At 29.9% G+C, this 19,882-nt stretch overlaps 1 protein-coding gene and 1 long non-coding RNA gene across 2 annotated transcripts in view; both read left to right on the top strand.

The window, feature by feature from the left end:
- Window positions 1–4,228, top strand: part of Tdg (Thymine DNA glycosylase) — a 46,102-nt gene extending 41,874 nt beyond the window's left edge. Inside the window, exon 9 of the mRNA XM_067269915.1 lies at window positions 2,188–4,228. Coding sequence (XP_067126016.1) covers window positions 2,188–2,835 — 648 coding nt within the window. The 3' untranslated portion in view covers window positions 2,836–4,228. The remainder of the gene's footprint in view (window positions 1–2,187) is intronic.
- A 2,931-nt stretch (window positions 4,229–7,159) lies between these two features.
- Window positions 7,160–19,037, top strand: LOC136974980 (uncharacterized). The gene is made up of 2 exons (XR_010880725.1): window positions 7,160–7,477; window positions 17,346–19,037. It is a non-coding gene; the product is annotated as an uncharacterized lncRNA (long non-coding RNA).
- The last annotated feature ends 845 nt before the right edge of the window (window positions 19,038–19,882 follow it).

The following is a 19,882-nucleotide window of genomic DNA, read 5'->3' as shown; positions in this document are numbered from 1 at the left end:
TGCAGTTTAACTTTACACATTATCTATTTGTGGAAACATGTTATATAAAGTAAGTGTTCCTTACTGTTTCTTTCAATGAGAAATGAGATTAAAAGGAAAGAGAGCAGAGGGATAAGAAGGAAACTGCATGAAGTAAACAGTTCTACATCAAGCAGATGACAGATCTCCCACAGCACTAACTGAAGTGTACACATGCAACAATAAATTTGAAACCAGTACAGAAAACAAAATATTACTGTAACAGGAAGAAAAATGCATGCACTCGTGTAACATATATATATGAAAACAGGATATGTAGCTACAGTATATACACATATACAATGCAAATATCACTGACATTAATATATATATAAACTGTGTCAGCCCTTTTGCTTTCCAGCAACAATATCTAATGGTTAAACAAAGGTTTTTGGTTTGATTTATAGTATAACTTCAGCCTCTAGATTCAACTTAATGTAGTACCTTGCATTATATTTTGAAACATTGGAAAGTCATATGACATGTACTGCACACCAGTTTTCAAATTTTAAAATTTTGGAACGTGTATAAAAATTCAAATTTGGTTACAATTTTACAAATGTTAACAGTTCTGTTTACATTAAAAATAAAAATACCTCAAACATAAAAATGTTTCAGATAGAATGCAAATGTACTATACATAAAGTTGAATCTAAACCTGAAGTTTGACTGTAAATCAGTCCGAAAACCTTTGTCTAACCATAACCGTTTGCTTTCCAGCAACAATATTTAATCTTTTTGATATTTTGAACAGTTTCCAGTTTGAGATTTTTGTTTCTTTTTATGTTTAAGCTATCCAATGACCCTGTAATAATGTATAATTATTGCAACTGTTTGCTCAAGCAAATTTGATACCAAAAGACTTCTTTCTCTTTTCACTTGAAGATCTATACAGTAGTTATTAAACAATATTTGGCAGTATGATGTTGAAGATAAATTAATGTCTGGGTAACAGTAACAGTTAAAACATAAATATCTATTGGTAGTAATATAAGGTTTGTTTCTATGCAAGGATTCGTTAAGTGCAATTGTTACCGTATAATCACATTTCTTTCGGAATAAAATAATTAAAACTTGTTTCTTGAGAATAACCAATATTCTCTGGTATTTGATTTTAGCAGTAGTAAAATATTTTATATACAGTAAAACCTGTGTAAACTGGAATTACACAGTATCAAATACTTTATCTGATTTGGCAGGTTTCCATTTTGGATGGGGGGTTTTTTTAATGAAGAAAATTGCTCCATTCCAAAAGAATTATTTTTCGTCCATATTAGACAGGTTTTACTGTGTGTATATATTTTTTGCATTATAATTAATCATGTAAGAATATTTTTGTATTACGAAAGACTTAAATCATTTTAAGATGAGAATGAGAATATATTTTGAATCATACCTCTCACATAAAGGAAAATAAATCTGTAATGTGATCATTAGAAAAGATTTCTCCTATTGATATCTGTTCCCAATTTTATCCTATCATCTTCCTGGAAACGTTACTGAAAGATCTATGAATAAAAATGCATTTCTATTCTATTGACTGTTTTTGCATGAATTATTCTATATATTGAAATTTCTCATTTTTATAGCTGTACTTTTTCTTGGGAGAGGGGAAAAAGATGTACTGTAGAGTCTGTTAACCTCATAAAGGTTTGTCATTAAGTGATAAAAGTAGACCTAACCATGAAACATTTGTTAATTAATAGAAAATAAATTTTATAGTTGACACTTTTCTAATGTAACCCATGTAAAACTGTCTCCACTCACTGATTGAGTGAATTGTTGTAATTTTTACATTGGAAAATAAAGGGGCGAATGAAAGAAAATAAAAACTAGACAAAGAAACACTTTGAAGACTTAGTTTTATTCACAAAACATGGAAATTTGCATAGCCTATGCTTAGTTTGAGGTGGTTTTATGTGGTACACCCTGTATAACACGGATTCCAAATGGGTCGATTTAAACCCCCTGGGGATCAATGGAATTCTGAAAGGGATCGATGGAACTCAAGAGAATTAATTGGGTTCGATGGAAAAATCAGATACTTACAATTATTATTATATGAAAATATCAGAAATAATTATTGGTGTAAGCCATAAATGGTAAAAAAAAACTTTAAAATTAAGTTAAATTTTATGTAAAATTAATAAAAACGTTTTATTTTTGTAGACAATATTTGTTATGCCATCGTCGAGTGCAAGATGTGCCCAGTTACCCAGAGCTGTAGACAAGGTCCCGTTTTATGTAGCTTTAAAAAAATTACGTGATCATCTTTGTGGTTTGTTACCTCATTTAGACTTTACAGAGGTTTCGTTTCCCGACCTGAAACTGAAGGTAGACGTTAAAAAAGAACCATTCGAATTCGAAGCCGAAATCGACATGTCTGCTAATCCAGACTTTCTGTCTGAAAATTCTGTCTTTCATCTGGGAAACAAGCAAGAAAAGAAGAAGAAAAGTAGTAATTCCGCAAATCCGAAAGAAAGCGGAAGGAAGAAGCAGAAAACTTCGCAGAAAACATCTTCCGAAGCATCCCACAAAGAATCGTGGAATAGTCTATTGCATTCTGCCGTCAACAATTGGCAGCAGGCGCCGAACAAGGCAAAAGCGACGGCAACGACAATTTCCAATTCGCTCGACGATTCTATACATTGCTCGAGTGCAAATTTTCCAAATAATTATAATGCAAGCCCCTACTTCTCGCCCGATAACAAAACGTATTTTCCAATCAATTTTGCATTATCTTCGATGGTCAATAAAGCCCATTTCCAAAACAACATCAAATCTGAGCCTTACGACCCCGATTTTGACGATTACTAAGTTTTAAAACTAAACAAACAAAAAAAAACGTATCCATCTATTAAGTATTATAATAAAGCACGTTTTTTAGATTTAAAATATAGCTTGTCACTGCCATCTTAAGTGGTTGTATTTTTTAATTTATGAGGAGGAAAAAAAATATATATATTGTTTTGTGTGTAATTTTTTAGTTAGATTTTTATAATGTGAATAATGCTCTGTAAAGTTTTTCCTTTTATTGTATTGTTTATAATTAAGCAAGACTTTGATGTACTTTATTACGAATTAAGAAGAGAAATTGTTAATTTTAATTAAGGTAATAATTGCATGTTTTACATATTTTATATGCTAATTTAGTCAACATCATCATCACCATCACCGTGAACAATTGTTTCAAGCTCAAGTCGTTCTAGATCTCGTTTGGACGGCTTACGTCCGTCTTTTGATGAGGTTTATGTGATGATGATGGCTTAAAATTGTTTTAAAAATTCCAATTTCACATTAAATAATATATATATATATTTAATGTACGGGGGTTTCCAAAAAGAGTGCTACCATTTTAAGTTATTGTAATCACATTAATTATTATCCTAGTGCGTTGTAATGTACGCTAAAACATTGGAAAACTGCCCGAGTGTCACGCTTGCCCATTATTTTTTTCAGTGTGTGCAAAACACGTCACATGGCACACGTCCAACCGATACCCAAATTCTGATTGCACTCGTCACATCTCCCTGGTTTATTCGTGTTGACTTTGCAAACTGCAAAATACCAAAAGCCTTCTGTATCGCAGAGTCGCCATTTTTCTTTATGGCGCCTCCTAGAGGTAATAGACAAGGCGTTCGAGCGCAGATGAACGGCGAAACTCGGACAGTTACTCTATTGATTGGCGTACGTTGCATACTACTGAGGTGATGACAGCATAACTACAGTAATTTAAAACGGATAGCATTCGTTTGGAAGACCGTACATCAATGGCATTAGGAATTAAACGTTGTTTTGTTTCGGTTTTTAATTTAATAAAATATATCGGATATCAAAATAATAGCATCGCTTACGTTGGCATAAATGCTTACACACTTTAATTATATCAAGATCTAACGGAAAAAAATAAGGATGTATACTACTTGTATTAACATGTTAACCTGAAACCAGTCTTGTATATTTAGTTTTTAAAAATATATGCTGAATATTTACTGAATGTGTAGTAATTAGTAAAATTGTATAATGGACCACAATTGTGAATATCTTTTTTGAATATGTTGAATTATTATTTTTCATCATAACAAAATATTATTGTAATATTGTCATTTTTAAAACTATTTTTACAAAAAATTTCCGTAAAATTATATTAATAAACAAGCTTAAATATATAGAAATTTAATTTACTGTAATAATATTGTCATAAAAATAAAAATATTACTCTATAAAAATTCTGGTTTATTCTGTTCTCTGTGTGTTTAACCGTGTACAGTAATATTAATTATAAAATAAAATTTTGTTTTTAGGAGTTTGACCTTTAATAAAATGGGATTAAATTTAATTCTACTTTATAAACCCCCCCTTTTTCCTATTCGTTAAATTGAATTGTTGCCATAGATTTATGAATTAATTCATGTTTTTATCGTCTTAAATTTATATAATCTAAATCTAAGAACAGAAAAAGGTTTATGAACTTTCATAATGCATTTAAACGTGGATGATAGTGCTTTTTGATTCATAAACAATGGATAAGGTCACTTAATATTTTAATGCATTTATCTATTCAATGTGATGTTCTTTAATCATGTTTTTGAATGCAAAATGATTAATTTACCAGTTAAGTAACAGCAATTTTTAAGATCCTAATTGGCTAGCTCAATACGTTATATCACTTCAAAATGTTTACTCAAATCTCTGATGATAAAAGTTAAAGTTCAAGCTTGAAAATTTAGGAGGAAACATTCAAAAAGATTGATTTTGTATGGAGGAAAAGAAGTTCAAATAATGAAAATTGAAGGGATTTAGAGCCGTGTCTTACAAAGTACTGTACTTGAGTCTTGTTTGTTTATGCAGAAGTAAAATATTTTCTTTATTCAGTTTGTAAACGTATCAGAAGTTTTGTCTTTGGATTTTTTGTTAGATCACTACTATTTGTTCTAATTTAAACATTTACATTGTAATAATCAAAAATTGATCTCGCTCTCTACCCAACAGATCAAGTTTATCCTGTTTTTATACAAAATAAAGTTGTTGTAATTGCCAATTTTATTGTTTTTAGTCATAAAATATATTAGAGGGATGCCCTTAAACTACGTAACGCAGATGCGGGTGATCGTTACGATGCGTTACAAGGTTGGTTTATTCGTACGAGGTAACACGACACGTGGGCGATCTAACGAGAGGGAGGCGGGCGTTTTATGGGGAAACTGGCACCTATTTAGGGATATTTAAGTGAAGAAAATCTAGTGTTAAGCGGTTTTACGCACTCGGACACTGGTGGGCGACGCGTTACAACGAGGTTTTGTTAAATATGTAGGGATTTTATCCCCAAATAGCGACAACGTACTGTACTGTACAGTACATACTCATGTTGTTTATTACTTTTTAATACAGTACAATTAAGGGGTTGATTGAAGATATGCGTTACGTAATTTGGGAATGGGTATGTGTGACGGCATTACGCATAACCCCCTAAATAATGCTCGCTGTTATATCTGTTGTTACTTTAAGTTGTTACTACTAATTTTTATTCGAATTTAATAAAATTTGGCTTAATATTTTCGTAAATTTGATTGAACAACAACGAAATGTATTGATTTAGAGCGTCTTTTTTTGGTAACGTTTTACTGAATTGAATCGAAATCACGAGACGCATCGAGCAGGGAAGGGGCAAGCATGTTAGCCAATTTCTCCCTGGATTTGCTCACTAACGCTTAAGGCAAGAGGTTATCTCTTTAAAAGCAAACAATTGACATTATCCAAAAAGCTTGATCCTTTGAAAAATCCTGGTGGCGCCTCTTGAAAATACAGAAGAAAACGATCACAGAGTATTTAGAAACTAAATTGTTTTATCGAATAAATTGAAAATCTTTAGTATAAATTCTCATTCTTACAACAGTAATAGAAGAATAAAAATTTGAATGGAGTAATATCAAATGTGAAACGTAACTATATTGGACGCCATATCTTTAAAAAAAATTTATTTACTTTTCTTTAAACCTTGATAATATTCAATAGTTTTTAATTATTTAATTTTATATTTTTGGCGTTAAATATATTATAAATGGCGAATGCGGAAACGTTTCCATTTTTAGAACTATTTATTTGTCGTTCGAATTCTAGGGGGCGTTTTCCCTTTTATCTCTGATGGCTAATAACGAACAAACATAAAAACATATTACTTAAGTAAACACTTAATGTACAATGAATTTAAACTTTTTATAGTAATAATTTGGGCTTATTACATAGATACGATCTTAACAATCTAAATTATAGGCTTTTGGTTTGCTGTATTATTTGCACGTGATTTCGTAGTGTTTGTTTAAGTGTCCGCCTGTCGCGCTCTACATCTCTACTTACTCATCATAGAAAAATGCGGGTGGAAGCGTTTCCATTAATGTTTTTAAAGATATTGTTTCCGTCCAATTATCGCTGCTTTATTATTGGTGTTTAAGTTATAATCTGCGAAGGTTATTTACGAAATCATTTAAACAAGTGTCGCGTTGATTCTGTATACAAGAATCACGTGTATTTATTATAAAACGTTAAAATTTCTTTCCGACATATTCAAATTAACGAAGCGGCATAAATATTTGTAAAATTATTAGTGTAATTAATAATAATTTAATAAACTTTTTAATAAATCAGATCCAAAATTCTATATTTATAGATTTTTACTCCGCTAGGCGGATACTTCATCCCATTTATAGTGAAATTAGCCTACGTAGCCGATTTTAAAAATAATTTTGAAATTTATATCTACAGATGCTTCATTATTAAATTTAATAATATATTAATTAATATTTACAATAGGATAATAACACGGAATTGAGAAAATGTCTAACGATTTCCGCCTAAGTGATTTCATCCAGTTAAAAAAAAAGATTATATCAATAACGAAGCCAACGGAAATTTCGCGAACGCTGATTGGTCGAATTTAAAATTCATTAACACGCAAACTTACGCTACGTACTATTGTAACGAAAGGGGTGTTAAGAAATATAATATACTATTATTATATTTGAAAAATATAAATAACGAAACGGGACTTTCGTAACTTACTATTGATAAAATAAGCTTAAAATTAAATAATAATTAAATATCGTATGGAAAAATTAAGTAAAATTTGATTTTGATCCGAAAATGGTATCGTCTGCTGCTGTTGTTTTCTGAGTTGCCATGGCGACGCTTCCTATTCCAGTGACCTAGAAAAAAGGGTTTATGTTTTGTTTCAAGGTCGGTTTAGACGCATTTTCAATTTGTTCGTAATTCAATAATTATAAAAGTAGTTTATTCTTTTATAGAGTATTGTATTTACGTATTGTTTATCAATGTTTCGGCAATGGCAGATGTCTAACTTCCGTCAACTGATTAATATTTATTTGTAAATACTTTCATTTAATACCTTACATCTGCTGCACTGGTGCATTCTACTCGTTGGATTTGGAAACCCGAGGTTCAGGTAATGATTACAGTCTTTTCTGTTATTAATATTTAGAAATCTTTAAGATTAATTTATGACTTTAGTAAGTCTTCTGATGGAAACTAATTATTCTTATGGGGGTGATTTGGGTGTTGATCCCTCGAGGTTTCTAGAATTTAAACTGAAAAAATTTGCCTCAAATAACATCTGAAATACGCCTTAAACAACATCTAAAATTACATTTTATTAGTGATTAACTCAATATCAATCCATTATTTCATTTTTATTATTCAATTATGCGGATTAAAGGATGCTGCAATTCTTTCTTTGCTCTGTAACCTTACAGGTTTAAATTTCAATACTACATAGATCATCCTTTCAGAACATCTCCCAGAGTAAAATCTTAGTCAGTGGCAGATTACCCAATAAGTGCGAAGGGCTTCAAAAGTTACCTAGCAAAAGGTAATAAACTACTGAAATTTTATAAAGTGTACAGTACAGTACATTATAAAGAAAAAACTTGATATTATTTAAGGATTGTATTGTCTTTTTAATATAAAAAACACTTTTAAGTTAAGGGCCTTATAACGAAATTGCGCCAAGACCTCGAAGGAACATAATCTTTAGGAACACGCTACAGATCTTTAGTTACGCCACTGGTGTATATAGTAATGTAATCGAATTTTAGCCGCATTATTAACAATACAGATTAATATAAAGAATTGTTATAACTATGCTAAATACTAAGGCCCGCGAAACATATTTGACACGCTATAATCATAAAAAGAAGCCTACTTTTGTATATATGGAATATAGTAAATATTTGTGGACGCTTATTATGCCTACGTACAGTTTGGAGTACCAAATTGTGCATAAGTTGGAGTTGACAAGTTAAAAATCATTAAGGAAATGCTAGCGATTACTTAAATATTAATACTTAAATTAAAATTATTTGTAAATAAAAACATGCCAATAATAATTAAATAAATATTTATACAGAATATTGTAAGTACACTTTGTACAAATATTCCTCATACTAATACAGGAGTGTAGTATTATTTGTAATACGGTTTATTTAGATATAAATTTCGTATTAGAATAAGCACTTGGATGTTGAATTAGAGAATATCAACATTATATGATCGTTGTATGATATACGTAATTTATACTAACGCTGCGTCATTGCTGCGTCAAAGATGCTTTTATGTATAAACAAAGTCATATAAAAGAGAAATAATTAGCATCTTTGGCTCTCCTCTCTTCGAGCACTAAGAGGGCCTTTTTCCATACCCACAATGGGTATGGAAAAAGGCCCAACTGGTTCGATATATCCACAATGAAACCCATAAAAAAATTCCTGTGGGTTTCTGAGCGGCCGGGTTTGATGCTGACGCCTTAGCCGCCTCGGTCATCCGGGAGTTAAATAATTTTTTAAAATACAGCTTATGGATCTTTTAAATTGAGTATATTTTCCGTGAAAATCAAATTGTCTTATTAATTCTTATTGACTTGCGTTGGGAATAATAAAGACGTCAAAAATTCACAGGCCAATTCAGTGGCGAATGTATAAAACCGTAAAAAGTGGTTATTTGAATTACTTTTTGCGTGAATATTTTCCACATTTCTACTTAACGTTATCTAAAAAAATAAAATATAATGGCAGTCGGTGGTGACTCGCGCCTCACCGACGGGCTGGCACGTGGCGTTTTCCGGGTTTTCTTCACGTTTGTAACACCTAAATAGGGGCCAGTTTCCTATAGAAAGTTCTTCCGGGAGCCATCCCCTCGGGTAGATCTCTCGAGTCGCGTTGTTATGTATAACAACAACAAAAACATCTACTACTACAATATTACTATTGAGTATTTTGGATATATAATTAATAATTTGATAATTTTTAAGAAAAGTCATAAATGTTTTGTTTTTAATAATAGGTACAGTTGTTATTCTCCTCTATGTATATTGAAAATATTTTTATTTCGGTTAATTATTTAATAACTTTACGATATATCTTCTCAATTACGATTTAATAAGCATAATATATATATATATATTTTCAATTATTTATTTTTATTTTATATGAGAATTTATGTAATATGTTTTTTGATATTTTAAATAAATACAGTAAAACTTATGTAAACCGGAATCGCACGGTACCGAGTTATTTTTTTCCCGTTTTTGAACAGGTTTTAATATTTTCTTCTTCGTATTTTGAATCTTTACATTATACCAGATAAATGCCACACAGTTACATTCATTTTATAGTAAAATCATTTTAACATGTATAAAAAACAATTTATTATCTGGTTAAATATTTAAAGTAATTCCCAATGAAAGATGGTAGTATTCGAATGCAAAAGTTCTCGTTGTTCCCAAGAAAATTTGTGCTCGAGTACTTCTGGATGGACCGATAACAGAAAACAAAGTCTAAACCTAAACTATAGTTTAGACCTGTCTCTATCCGTATTTAAGCTATGGCTTTTGACGAGAATAATGCTCGACAATGGATAATTAATTGCTAAAAGGCAAGGATGTCTAAGCTTAATTTAAACTACACTTGGTTTCTGTAATCGGTCGTACGAGCTGGCATGACAGCGAGCAAGCCAATTCGAATACAAAGAATTAGTGTCTCGTTCAGCCGTCGAAAATTCAAATCGCTCTTTTGTAATAGTAGTTCTGTAATCTGGCTTATCAAGGAATTTTAATACTCTAACTAATCGTTAATTTCAATCTCCTTATTTACGAACTTTTTCTTGAATATCCGTTGTTAGTTACAAACTATCCGTAGAAGACAAATTGACGGCAATGCATTACATTATTTTCACTGTTTTCAACGAGTTACATTCGTTGCTTGTTCTAGAAACTCATTGAAATCTTGAAAGTTCTTTATTCTTTAAAACATTCGATTCTGCCCCTAGTTAATTCCAACATATTTTAATATTAAACAAAGACCCTGTGTCAGTATGTCTTTTGTCACGCGACCTACGTTTCTGTGAAGTTTCAGAATAGTTCTCGGAATGCTCTGCGATGGCCGTTATACCTAGAGGCGATTTTACTTATTTGTCTACAAGTGGACCTTAATTTTTCGCTTTATTCAGGTTAAGTTACATTTTTCGTACCCCAAAATCTCTTCCATTTCCGTCTTATACTAAAATTTAACACAGAAAATCGCTCCGTTCTGGCGAATTTTTCTGTTTAGGCAGATTTCCGTTATAGACAGGTTTTACTCCAGCTAAATCACACGATATAAGGCAGAATCATCCTTCCTAGATCTGATGTTATTTTGATTTTTTTTTAAATTTCTCTTAATTATTTTTTCAATCCCACAATTTATTTATCTCATACTAATGATTAAATTAATAATAATAAATACGAACAAACAAGTTTTGAATTGTATTTATAATACAATTAAAATAAATTTTATTACAAATGTAATTAAATAACCGTAATTTATATTAAAATTAAATAGTAATTGATTATAAATAACGGTTATTATTTTACGGTATATTTTTAAATTCGAACATTTCACAATGTTGTTTGAATTAACAGTTAATTAACATGAATAATTATATCCTAGACTCTTACTAAACCGGTCATTCCTTGCATAAGGGGTGTCAGATTAGCGAGAGTGCCGGATTTGTAATAAGCGTACAGGCTTAAAGGCAATGAATGAAGTGGCCTGTCGCCCTTCGGTACTGATTCTTTTTGGAGGTAGGCAGGCAGATAATAAGACGCACTAACATGAAATACTTTACACAGAAACAAAACTCGAGTAAACAGGAAAACAGGATGTGGCATGACTAACATTTTCGTGGAAACAAAAGCAGATGGGCAATCATACTTGGAGGGGGTATGCCGGATAATTGACAGGCCAGATTGGCAAGTGAGCTATTTTTCATAAGAGTATTCCAAAATATAACGTGACATAAAAGCTATGACTGACCAAAGACATTCTCAGATTTTTTAAAATATATATATATATATATTTTACTCAAATTTATAACCTCAGCTGTAATTATTAATTTACATTGTATATACCTGTATCATATTTAAACACCGGACGAAATTCTGGGTTTTTTTATTTGCGTGTTACATTCTCCAATTACCATATTAATATAGGTTTATATTCTAATCTAAAATTTAGATTTTATAAAAACTGAGATAGAATAAATTTACCTATTATAAAAATGTAAATAGTCCCATTATTTTTGTGTTTATAATAATCTTTCTCTTTAAAACAATTTATTTACGTAATGGAATTAGATATTATTATATAAGCTACCTGTTTTTTTTAAATAATGCTAATCGTAGAATATAGTACCATCAGGGTTAGGCAAAGTAAGCACGTGCTAGGGCATCAAGAAAAGGGGGCACCACTGAAATTTTTCATTGTCTAATTTACCATGGACATATGGTGCAAAACTGCAAATGGTGGCGATGAATCAGAGTCCACAAAAGGAGGCCCCCACAATAAATGAAAAAACTAAAGTACAGTGGAATCCGGTTATTATAATCGTGGATAACGTTATCGATCGGCTATTGTTATAATAATCAGTCGGTCCTAAAACAGTCTATATAAAATTAATCCGTCAGTTATAATGAAACTTCGGTTATTGTTATCAGTTGTGATAATTACACATGGGGACAAAAGTTAAGAATTCTTTAAAAATCTGTACTAAATCGACCTTTTCTTCGAAACTTACTGTTAAACAAAGCGTACCTTTTATCTTTTGCATACTACAGTAGAGCATCGATTATCCGACTTAATTGGGAACTGGGGTTGGTCGGATAACCGAAAAGTATGAAAAAATACATTATTAGTATAGTGTATTAGCCTGGTTTAAATACTAGCCTCCCTTTCATGGTCGAGCCAGTGTTGCCAGCTAAAACATGCAAAAATTTAACAAAAATAATATTAAAGTAGCCAAGACATAGCCAAATATTGTAGCGCCACATCACTAGCGGACATTTGAACTTGCCGACTAGAACGCGGTCGGTTAATCGGGGGTCGGATAATCGATGCTCTACTGTAATCTATAAGGACATGACAAGAATTCTTAGAAAATACACCTTGAAGCGTACGTTTGGGGTTTTTAGTACATTCCTGTTGCGATTTCTCTAGTTTAATTTTGTAATTTGCTGCGTTAACATTCCAATGTATTTGCTTCTGTCATTCATTTCGAAAAATCAAATTTTATTTCATGTTTTATTATTGTTTATATTTTGAATTACATATACAGTATATGGGGCCACCAAAATCTTTTAAGTGCTTAAGACTCAACCCAACCTAGCTTCAGACGGTGGAGAGATTGTATGAGGTCTAAGGCTAGAGCGTGCCTCTTCTGCCATTTATTTTTGAACAAATTAAATAAGTAGAATGTTTTTTTATTAACAACAAAGCTGTTTGAAAGATTTTATTTGTTGTCAGTAAAAATATCCCCCCATCCCCAGCTCCTCTCCCTCTGGATGATCCTAAGTATCATATATGGTAATTCTGTAGAATTTATCATAAATTTGACTTTATTTTTAAAAAAATCTTACGCGTGTTTAACCTATTTATTTATTGTAGAGAGTTATTTTAAGGATTAATTGCAAAATTCTAAATATAAACTGAAATAATAATGCTAACCAACATAATATTTTTCGAATAAACATGATATATCAATTTGGGCTAATGTACTGTAATTTGGATTTCTTAATCATAAACATAAAAATAGAATTTGGGTAAACAATTTCACATGATTTTGAAATAATATAATACATTCATTAATATCGTTTTCGTGTTAACCATAATTTAATTAAAATTTTTAAAAAATACAAAAGTGTTGTTTTTCTATTTTTTGATGCAATTTTTTTTTTGAAATTTTACGTTAAAACAAGTTATATGTTTACAGGTTTTGTCAATTTAATTGACATTAACACCGTCAGATGGAAGCACAGATACACGGTTTATTCGATCGATAGACCCTCTTGAAAATATAGACTAAATTTTATTAAATTTTGAATACTGTTTCAAGTATAGACGATTTTAATGTGCATTGCTGTCATCTTACAGTATAATATTGTGTTGTTTTCTACCATACCATTAAGACGACGATGAGAAAAATAAGAGCTTGTTTACTTGCTAAAAATTCGATTTAGCAATTGAAAGAAAACAAAGTAAAGATGCAAATCATTTAGAAAGCCACAGTTTCAATTGAAAATAAAGTCTCTCTAAACCAGTAAACATCAATATTATTCAAAGTCAAAAGCCTGATCCAGTCAGAAAATTATTACTGATAAATAGAATTTTAAACCGAGGAAATAAATTAGTAAAATTTATGGAAATATAAAATTAATTATAAGATTTTGTAAAATTAATATTGTTTATTCACGAAATTTTTACTTTTACGCCGAATTTGTTCTACTCATTTAGAATATTTTAATGCGATAAAATCCCAAAAGAATAGAAATGTACATTGGAAAGGTCACGAATTCCATCTGACCAGTGGTTATCTGATGATTCACTCGTGATTCATTGATCTGTTCTCCTATTTCGGATCTCCAATATTTAATCGTTAAGGATCATAAGCCCGGATATACAGTAAATAGTATATAATTAACAATCTGTTTATTACACAGCGTTTGCATTTTCGAATAATTAAACAAACAAACGTTGAATTTTTTAAATATTCTAGATTAACTTCGATGTGGCATTTTAATTTTCCTCCGCCAGTAAAATTGTGGGAACTCGCTTTTATGATTGATTGCGCTTTAAATCCACACGCTATATAGATCCGTAGATTATCGTGGTTGTAGTTATGCCTTGCTAGTTGCTTACCGAAATTATCGAGAAGTTTAAATACTGCTTTTCTACATTTGTTGATAAAATATATCACTGGGAATAAGCTAATTTTTGCTATAGTACAATGGGTCATCTTATCTATTATACTGCTATTCAAGAACCATTGAGTAAACCACGGGTGGCCAAATTATGGTTAATTGCTGAGTCACAGTTTCCTCAATGAAACAGAATTCCGATAAAAAGTGTGCTCGATCGATGCTTGCCCTATACTTATAAACCACAATAACTGCTCTTCTCCGTGGCTAAACATCTTTAAATAATTAACAATATTTAATTAAAGTTATGCGAAATGTATTCTCTTATTCCCTGTTATACTTAAAATATCACACTACATTAATGTCTTGTTTATCTTCAAAAAGTTTTTTTAGGTTATTGTTTTATTATGCAAGCATTTTATTATATTTTTAATGTATTTACAAGCATTTGTACGAATTAAAGTATCAAATTTCTAATACTTTTAATGAACGTTGCCATATTTATATCTTTTAATTTTCGCTTATACACACGATTAAATGGACAAAGATTTATCGTTAAGCATTGTAATATCGAGTGTATTCTACGTAGGTTTATATATTAAATATGATTATTATTTTGAATAAAAAATCTACATTTTTCTACTCGAAGAATTTGAAAAATAGTTTCTCTAGAGGATCTAGACAGACGCGAAGCATCTTTCATTCACCGAAAGGCCAAATTTTAGGAGAGAGGAACCTTATCTAGAAATCTTTTCTCGGTGCTGCTTTCACTGAAAATAAATATAAACAGATCCTGTACAAATTTATGATTGGACTTCTATACATAATTATTTTCCTGGATCTTTATCTAGCGTATCTTTACGTAATTTATATATACATATATATATTTTATATTTTATTTAACCCAAATATTTATTAAACGCGGTCAAAGTTTCTATTTTGCGATTTAATCGATGATAAGAATATATTTTGCCTCTATTTTAACCATTTTAATTTTATACTTTGTTTGGTTTATTTAATTTGTCAGAGGGGTTCAAAAGTAGGTACACAGTCGCGAATCTGAGATACAGATATTTGGCGCAGAGTTTGTTATTATTATTTTGTATTTCTTATTTGTGATTTAGGCAAAGAATTAATGTTTTTTCCACCTAAAGAACGAGACTGTTTTAATAATTAACGCATGCACATTTAACTATAACAAGCTCTTATTATTTTATTATATTTAATATACGTGCTAATCAGTTAAAGCAGTTTTTTTGTGGAAATTTAAGTACGAGCTTTTGAAATATTTGTGTTTTCATTAAAAATATGTACCGCTTAATCATCACGTACAGCATTCTATTCGCCGTTTCATCTTTTACATTGTTTACTACAAAAAATCATAAATATTAATGCTAATAAAAGTAGATTTTGAATATTTTCTCTGTTGTTTATGAAATTTATTTATATATAAAAAAAATAAAATACCAGCGTGGAAAAGTGGATATTTTTGTTTTTCACCGAATAAAAAAAGAGAAAAACAGAATTAAATTTAAGAAAGGATAGTTTATTTTAAAAAATTATCCCTGTTTGAAAATGCAGTCATGCAGCAAATTCAAAACAACAGTAGAGTTTTCTTGTTTTGTTTTACGAAAATAAAAATATTAAAATCAATTTTTTTATATATAAATCACTAATCTACAAATGATCAGTTTATTTAAGTAGGAATTAAAGTAATAGTTTTACAATATTAATTAACTAGCAAGTAATGCCTAACTTGTTTACCTTTCAATTAATATTTAACGTCTGGATATTGAATTTTCAATATCCAAATGTTAAAATATTGATAACTTATACAATTATTAATTAAAATAGATTAAAAGAACCTTAAAGTAAAATGTATATTTAAAATAAATGAAAAATAATTTTAATGAAATGAAGATTTTGGGATATTCCAAGATGGTTATGTACTGTACTATATAATAATAAAAAATTGAAATAAATTCGAGAATTTATGATTACACTAATTTCAATTTTGTTATTGTACAGAAGGATTATATTAATTTAGTAAACTTCCATAATATTTTCAATTAATAACAAAACTTGGAGTCCATTTCAAAAGTTTACTTCATCATAAAAAGTTGTGTGTATCTTCTTTCATCATCATTATTTTTTAATTTGCTTCTTTAATAATATATTTCCTGCCTTATTTAGAGTTTTGAATATAAGCAACATGTAAAATATGAATTATATTTTAAAAGAAAATGTGAAAACTCTTAAAGAAAAATATAAAAATGAAAAAGTATTAATTAAATTCCCTAGTGTAAGCATTATTTTCATGTTTTGAATTCTATTTTTTTAGACTTAATAAGAGTATAACGCGCTTAATAAGTCTAAAAATATAAGAGTTATAAGTCAATTCTATTTAGTAGAATTGACTTATAACTCGAATATATAAATGAATTATCCATAATTTATGATTGGCATAAGGTGTAAAAATTTTTTAAAATATATTTGCTATCATAAAGTAACATAACAATTCTCATGGGACACGTGAAATTAGGAGTGAATTCATGAACTCCCAGAGATAGGCCAAAAATTATTTATCTCAAACATATATAAAGATTAATTTTTATAATAATAATAATAATTCTTATTATATAGTATAGTCTTTAAAATTATTAAAATATATTTATGCACTTTATATTTTATTTATAAACTTTTCTTCTTTATCAACTAAGGAATATAGTTGATCTGTAATAAATAAATAATATGACTTGAATTTAATAATTAAAACAATATTATTTATTCTTAAGAAAAATAATTTTGTTGAGAAATAATGAATTTTATTTTTATAAAAAACAACATAAAAAATGCCAATGTAAGCCAAAATTACTTTATTTTATTATCAAAAAAGATATATAGATGATTCATTTATTATTACTTCTTTTAATCTGTGTATATTATTATATAAAGTCCAAAATAATTACATAATTTTATATTAATTTTATTTTTATATTAAAGACAACTCATCTTTTATGATTTTTGTTACATAATATCGATACGTCAATATACATACTGTATATTTTTTTTTATTATTATTTCTATTTAGGAAATAGCTGCAAAGTACACAGCATGATCTTCAAGTTGTATCACCGAAATATGCTGTAGGTTTAATGTCCTTATCGCAAGCTATTTAATCGCAAACTAGATAAATTTTATCTACGAAATCTTCAACAAAGTATCTGATAGATTTCGATACGTTGGTCTTTAATAATCCCACTCAACAGCACCCATCTGCATACTTTCTGTATAACCAACCGTATTTGCATATATTCATTACATATTTTGAATTTTCAACTAACTCGATTAAAGTTTCATTATTTGTGCCAAGCAATGGCAAATTTTTATTCAACGTTACACAATTAAAAAATAAGAAAAACAATAATAATTGGATGGGTTTGTATCCGAATTGGATTGAGAAATTGTTTACATTTCGCGGAATGTTTTGTGTAACCTCTCGTAACAAACGTCGACTAAAAATATTTTCGAAATTCTTCTGGACGCGATGGAATGAGAGCCGAAGGTCAGCAACTGATAGGTGGTTCCCAAATACATCGACGATGACTCACTTTGAAGTAGGTTTATCTCGGTGAAGGATATATCTAGCAGCGTGTGCCAGGATGCCTTAAATAACTTTACGATCCTCTTTTAGTCGAATTATACGGCGTGGATTTTAAAGATTCCTTTCTGGTATCGAAGTTCCGGTTGGAGTTGGTAGATGGCGCTATGAGACAAATCTCACCCCCCCCTCCCATTTAAGCAACAGCTCTATTTTCGTCACAAGAAAGCCTTCTCTAGTGTTAATCCCCCTGCGTTTTTTTTATTGCACTTTTCGCCAGAAATATAAGGTTCTATTTCTTTAAATCAGTTTTGTTTCCTCTTCGTTTTCTTTCTCGTTTTTCTTTTGGATTTCGTCCAAACGAATTCCAGCTGCATAGCGATAAAAGAATAGCACAGTGGCCAAGGTCAAGCCAAATTATAGTCTAGTTAGAGTATGGCGCCGACAGCCTGTTTTGTGTGCAAAACATTAAGTTTTTATACGAAACAAAATGTCTATATATCCGGGACATTCGATACAACCTTTTAATTTATAGCAACAACTAATAAAAACTTGCCGCATTTATCTGTAGAACTATGTAACTCGTATGTTTATTATTGCCATTTTTCGCCTATTCAAAACGCTACGGCGTCATTTAAAATGCATATTGATCGTTTTTGCAACTTTTTAAAATTAAAAAGTCAATAACATTTCTCTTCGGCGGTCAGGATCCAAGTTGTACAATCCCTCCCCGAATAAGCCAAAGCTACGTTTATTTAATTAAGAACCCATGTCGGCCATGCTTCATTTGACTGCATTCTCCACTTTTGAAACTAAATCAACCAATCAGTCCGTATTTAAATATCGACGTCACAATTAAAACGAAACACTACTCTTAAGAGGGGGGGACAAATGACTTGTCTTTTCAAATATTAAAGAAAAAAAGAAAATCGGGAGATAAAATTAAAATCTCTGCGATTTTTAATAATTTATAAACATTTTAAATTTATTTAAATCGCAGAACGGTATATAAAATATTTTATTATTAAATATTGATGTTAGAATGAAAGCGATTTCCTCTTAATAGAGCAATTTGAACAGTTGTGTGTGGGTGTTATAAACATATAAAATGTGTATTATAAACAAGAGATTCTACCTACGCATAACTGAACACAAAATAAAAAATTTCCTGGTTTTCACTTAGATTGGTGAAATTTCTATAATTTCAGTTAATTATTTTAAACACAAGCTTTCGTGTTTTACATTTCTTAATTGAAATTTGTATAGGTTAATATGGCGTAAGTTATGCAATATGAAGAAGCTTCAGGTATTCTAAGCTTGAAAAGTATCCTGAATTTTCATGACTGCTCTGAAAATAAAATTGCAAATTGGTTCATTTTGAGCGTAGCCTATATATATATATATATTATAGTTAAAATTATTATGACTGATAAGGAAAATAATACTGTTACATAACTTAATTTTATGGCGCCTAAAATGTCAAGGATAAAATTCTGCGAAATTTAAAGTAATAAATAATTAATATATGTAAATTTTTTCCTATTCGGGATTAATTTATAGGCGATTTAATTTTAGTATTATCTAAAATATACAATTTTAAAGGTGTTTATTACAGATAATTGGAATGTAATCTGATCACTCTGCAGAATCTTCGCATCAAAATTTTCATTTGAAAGTAAATTGCAGAAACGTATTTAGTATATTATGCGAGTGTGTAACTTAAAAAAAAAAATAATAATAATAATTGTAAAATAAGAATTTTGGCAATAAAAATCCGCACAGAAATCCTATTTAAAAAAGGGATGAGTAGATTGAGAAAGTGCTGCAAAGTAAAAATTTTACACGAGATGGAACCAAAGTAGACAAACAGCGTTCATATTCTATCAATTTGCCCTGCTTGGTTGCATTTAGCAGAGAAAATTCCATCTGTGGGCAAGTTTGGCTAGGTTATTGACCGTCCAGCATGTATCTATAAGTCTGTCTGCAGACAATTAACACGTAGGGAGTCGTAAACCAGTTTTTAGACA

Source organism: Centruroides vittatus, unplaced genomic scaffold (assembly GCF_030686945.1).
Source record: "Centruroides vittatus isolate TY-2023 unplaced genomic scaffold, ASM3068694v2 contig_359, whole genome shotgun sequence".
NCBI lineage: Eukaryota > Metazoa > Arthropoda > Arachnida > Scorpiones > Buthidae > Centruroides > Centruroides vittatus.
Note: the sequence above shows the minus strand (reverse complement) of the source record. Positions and strands in the feature narration are given on the sequence as shown.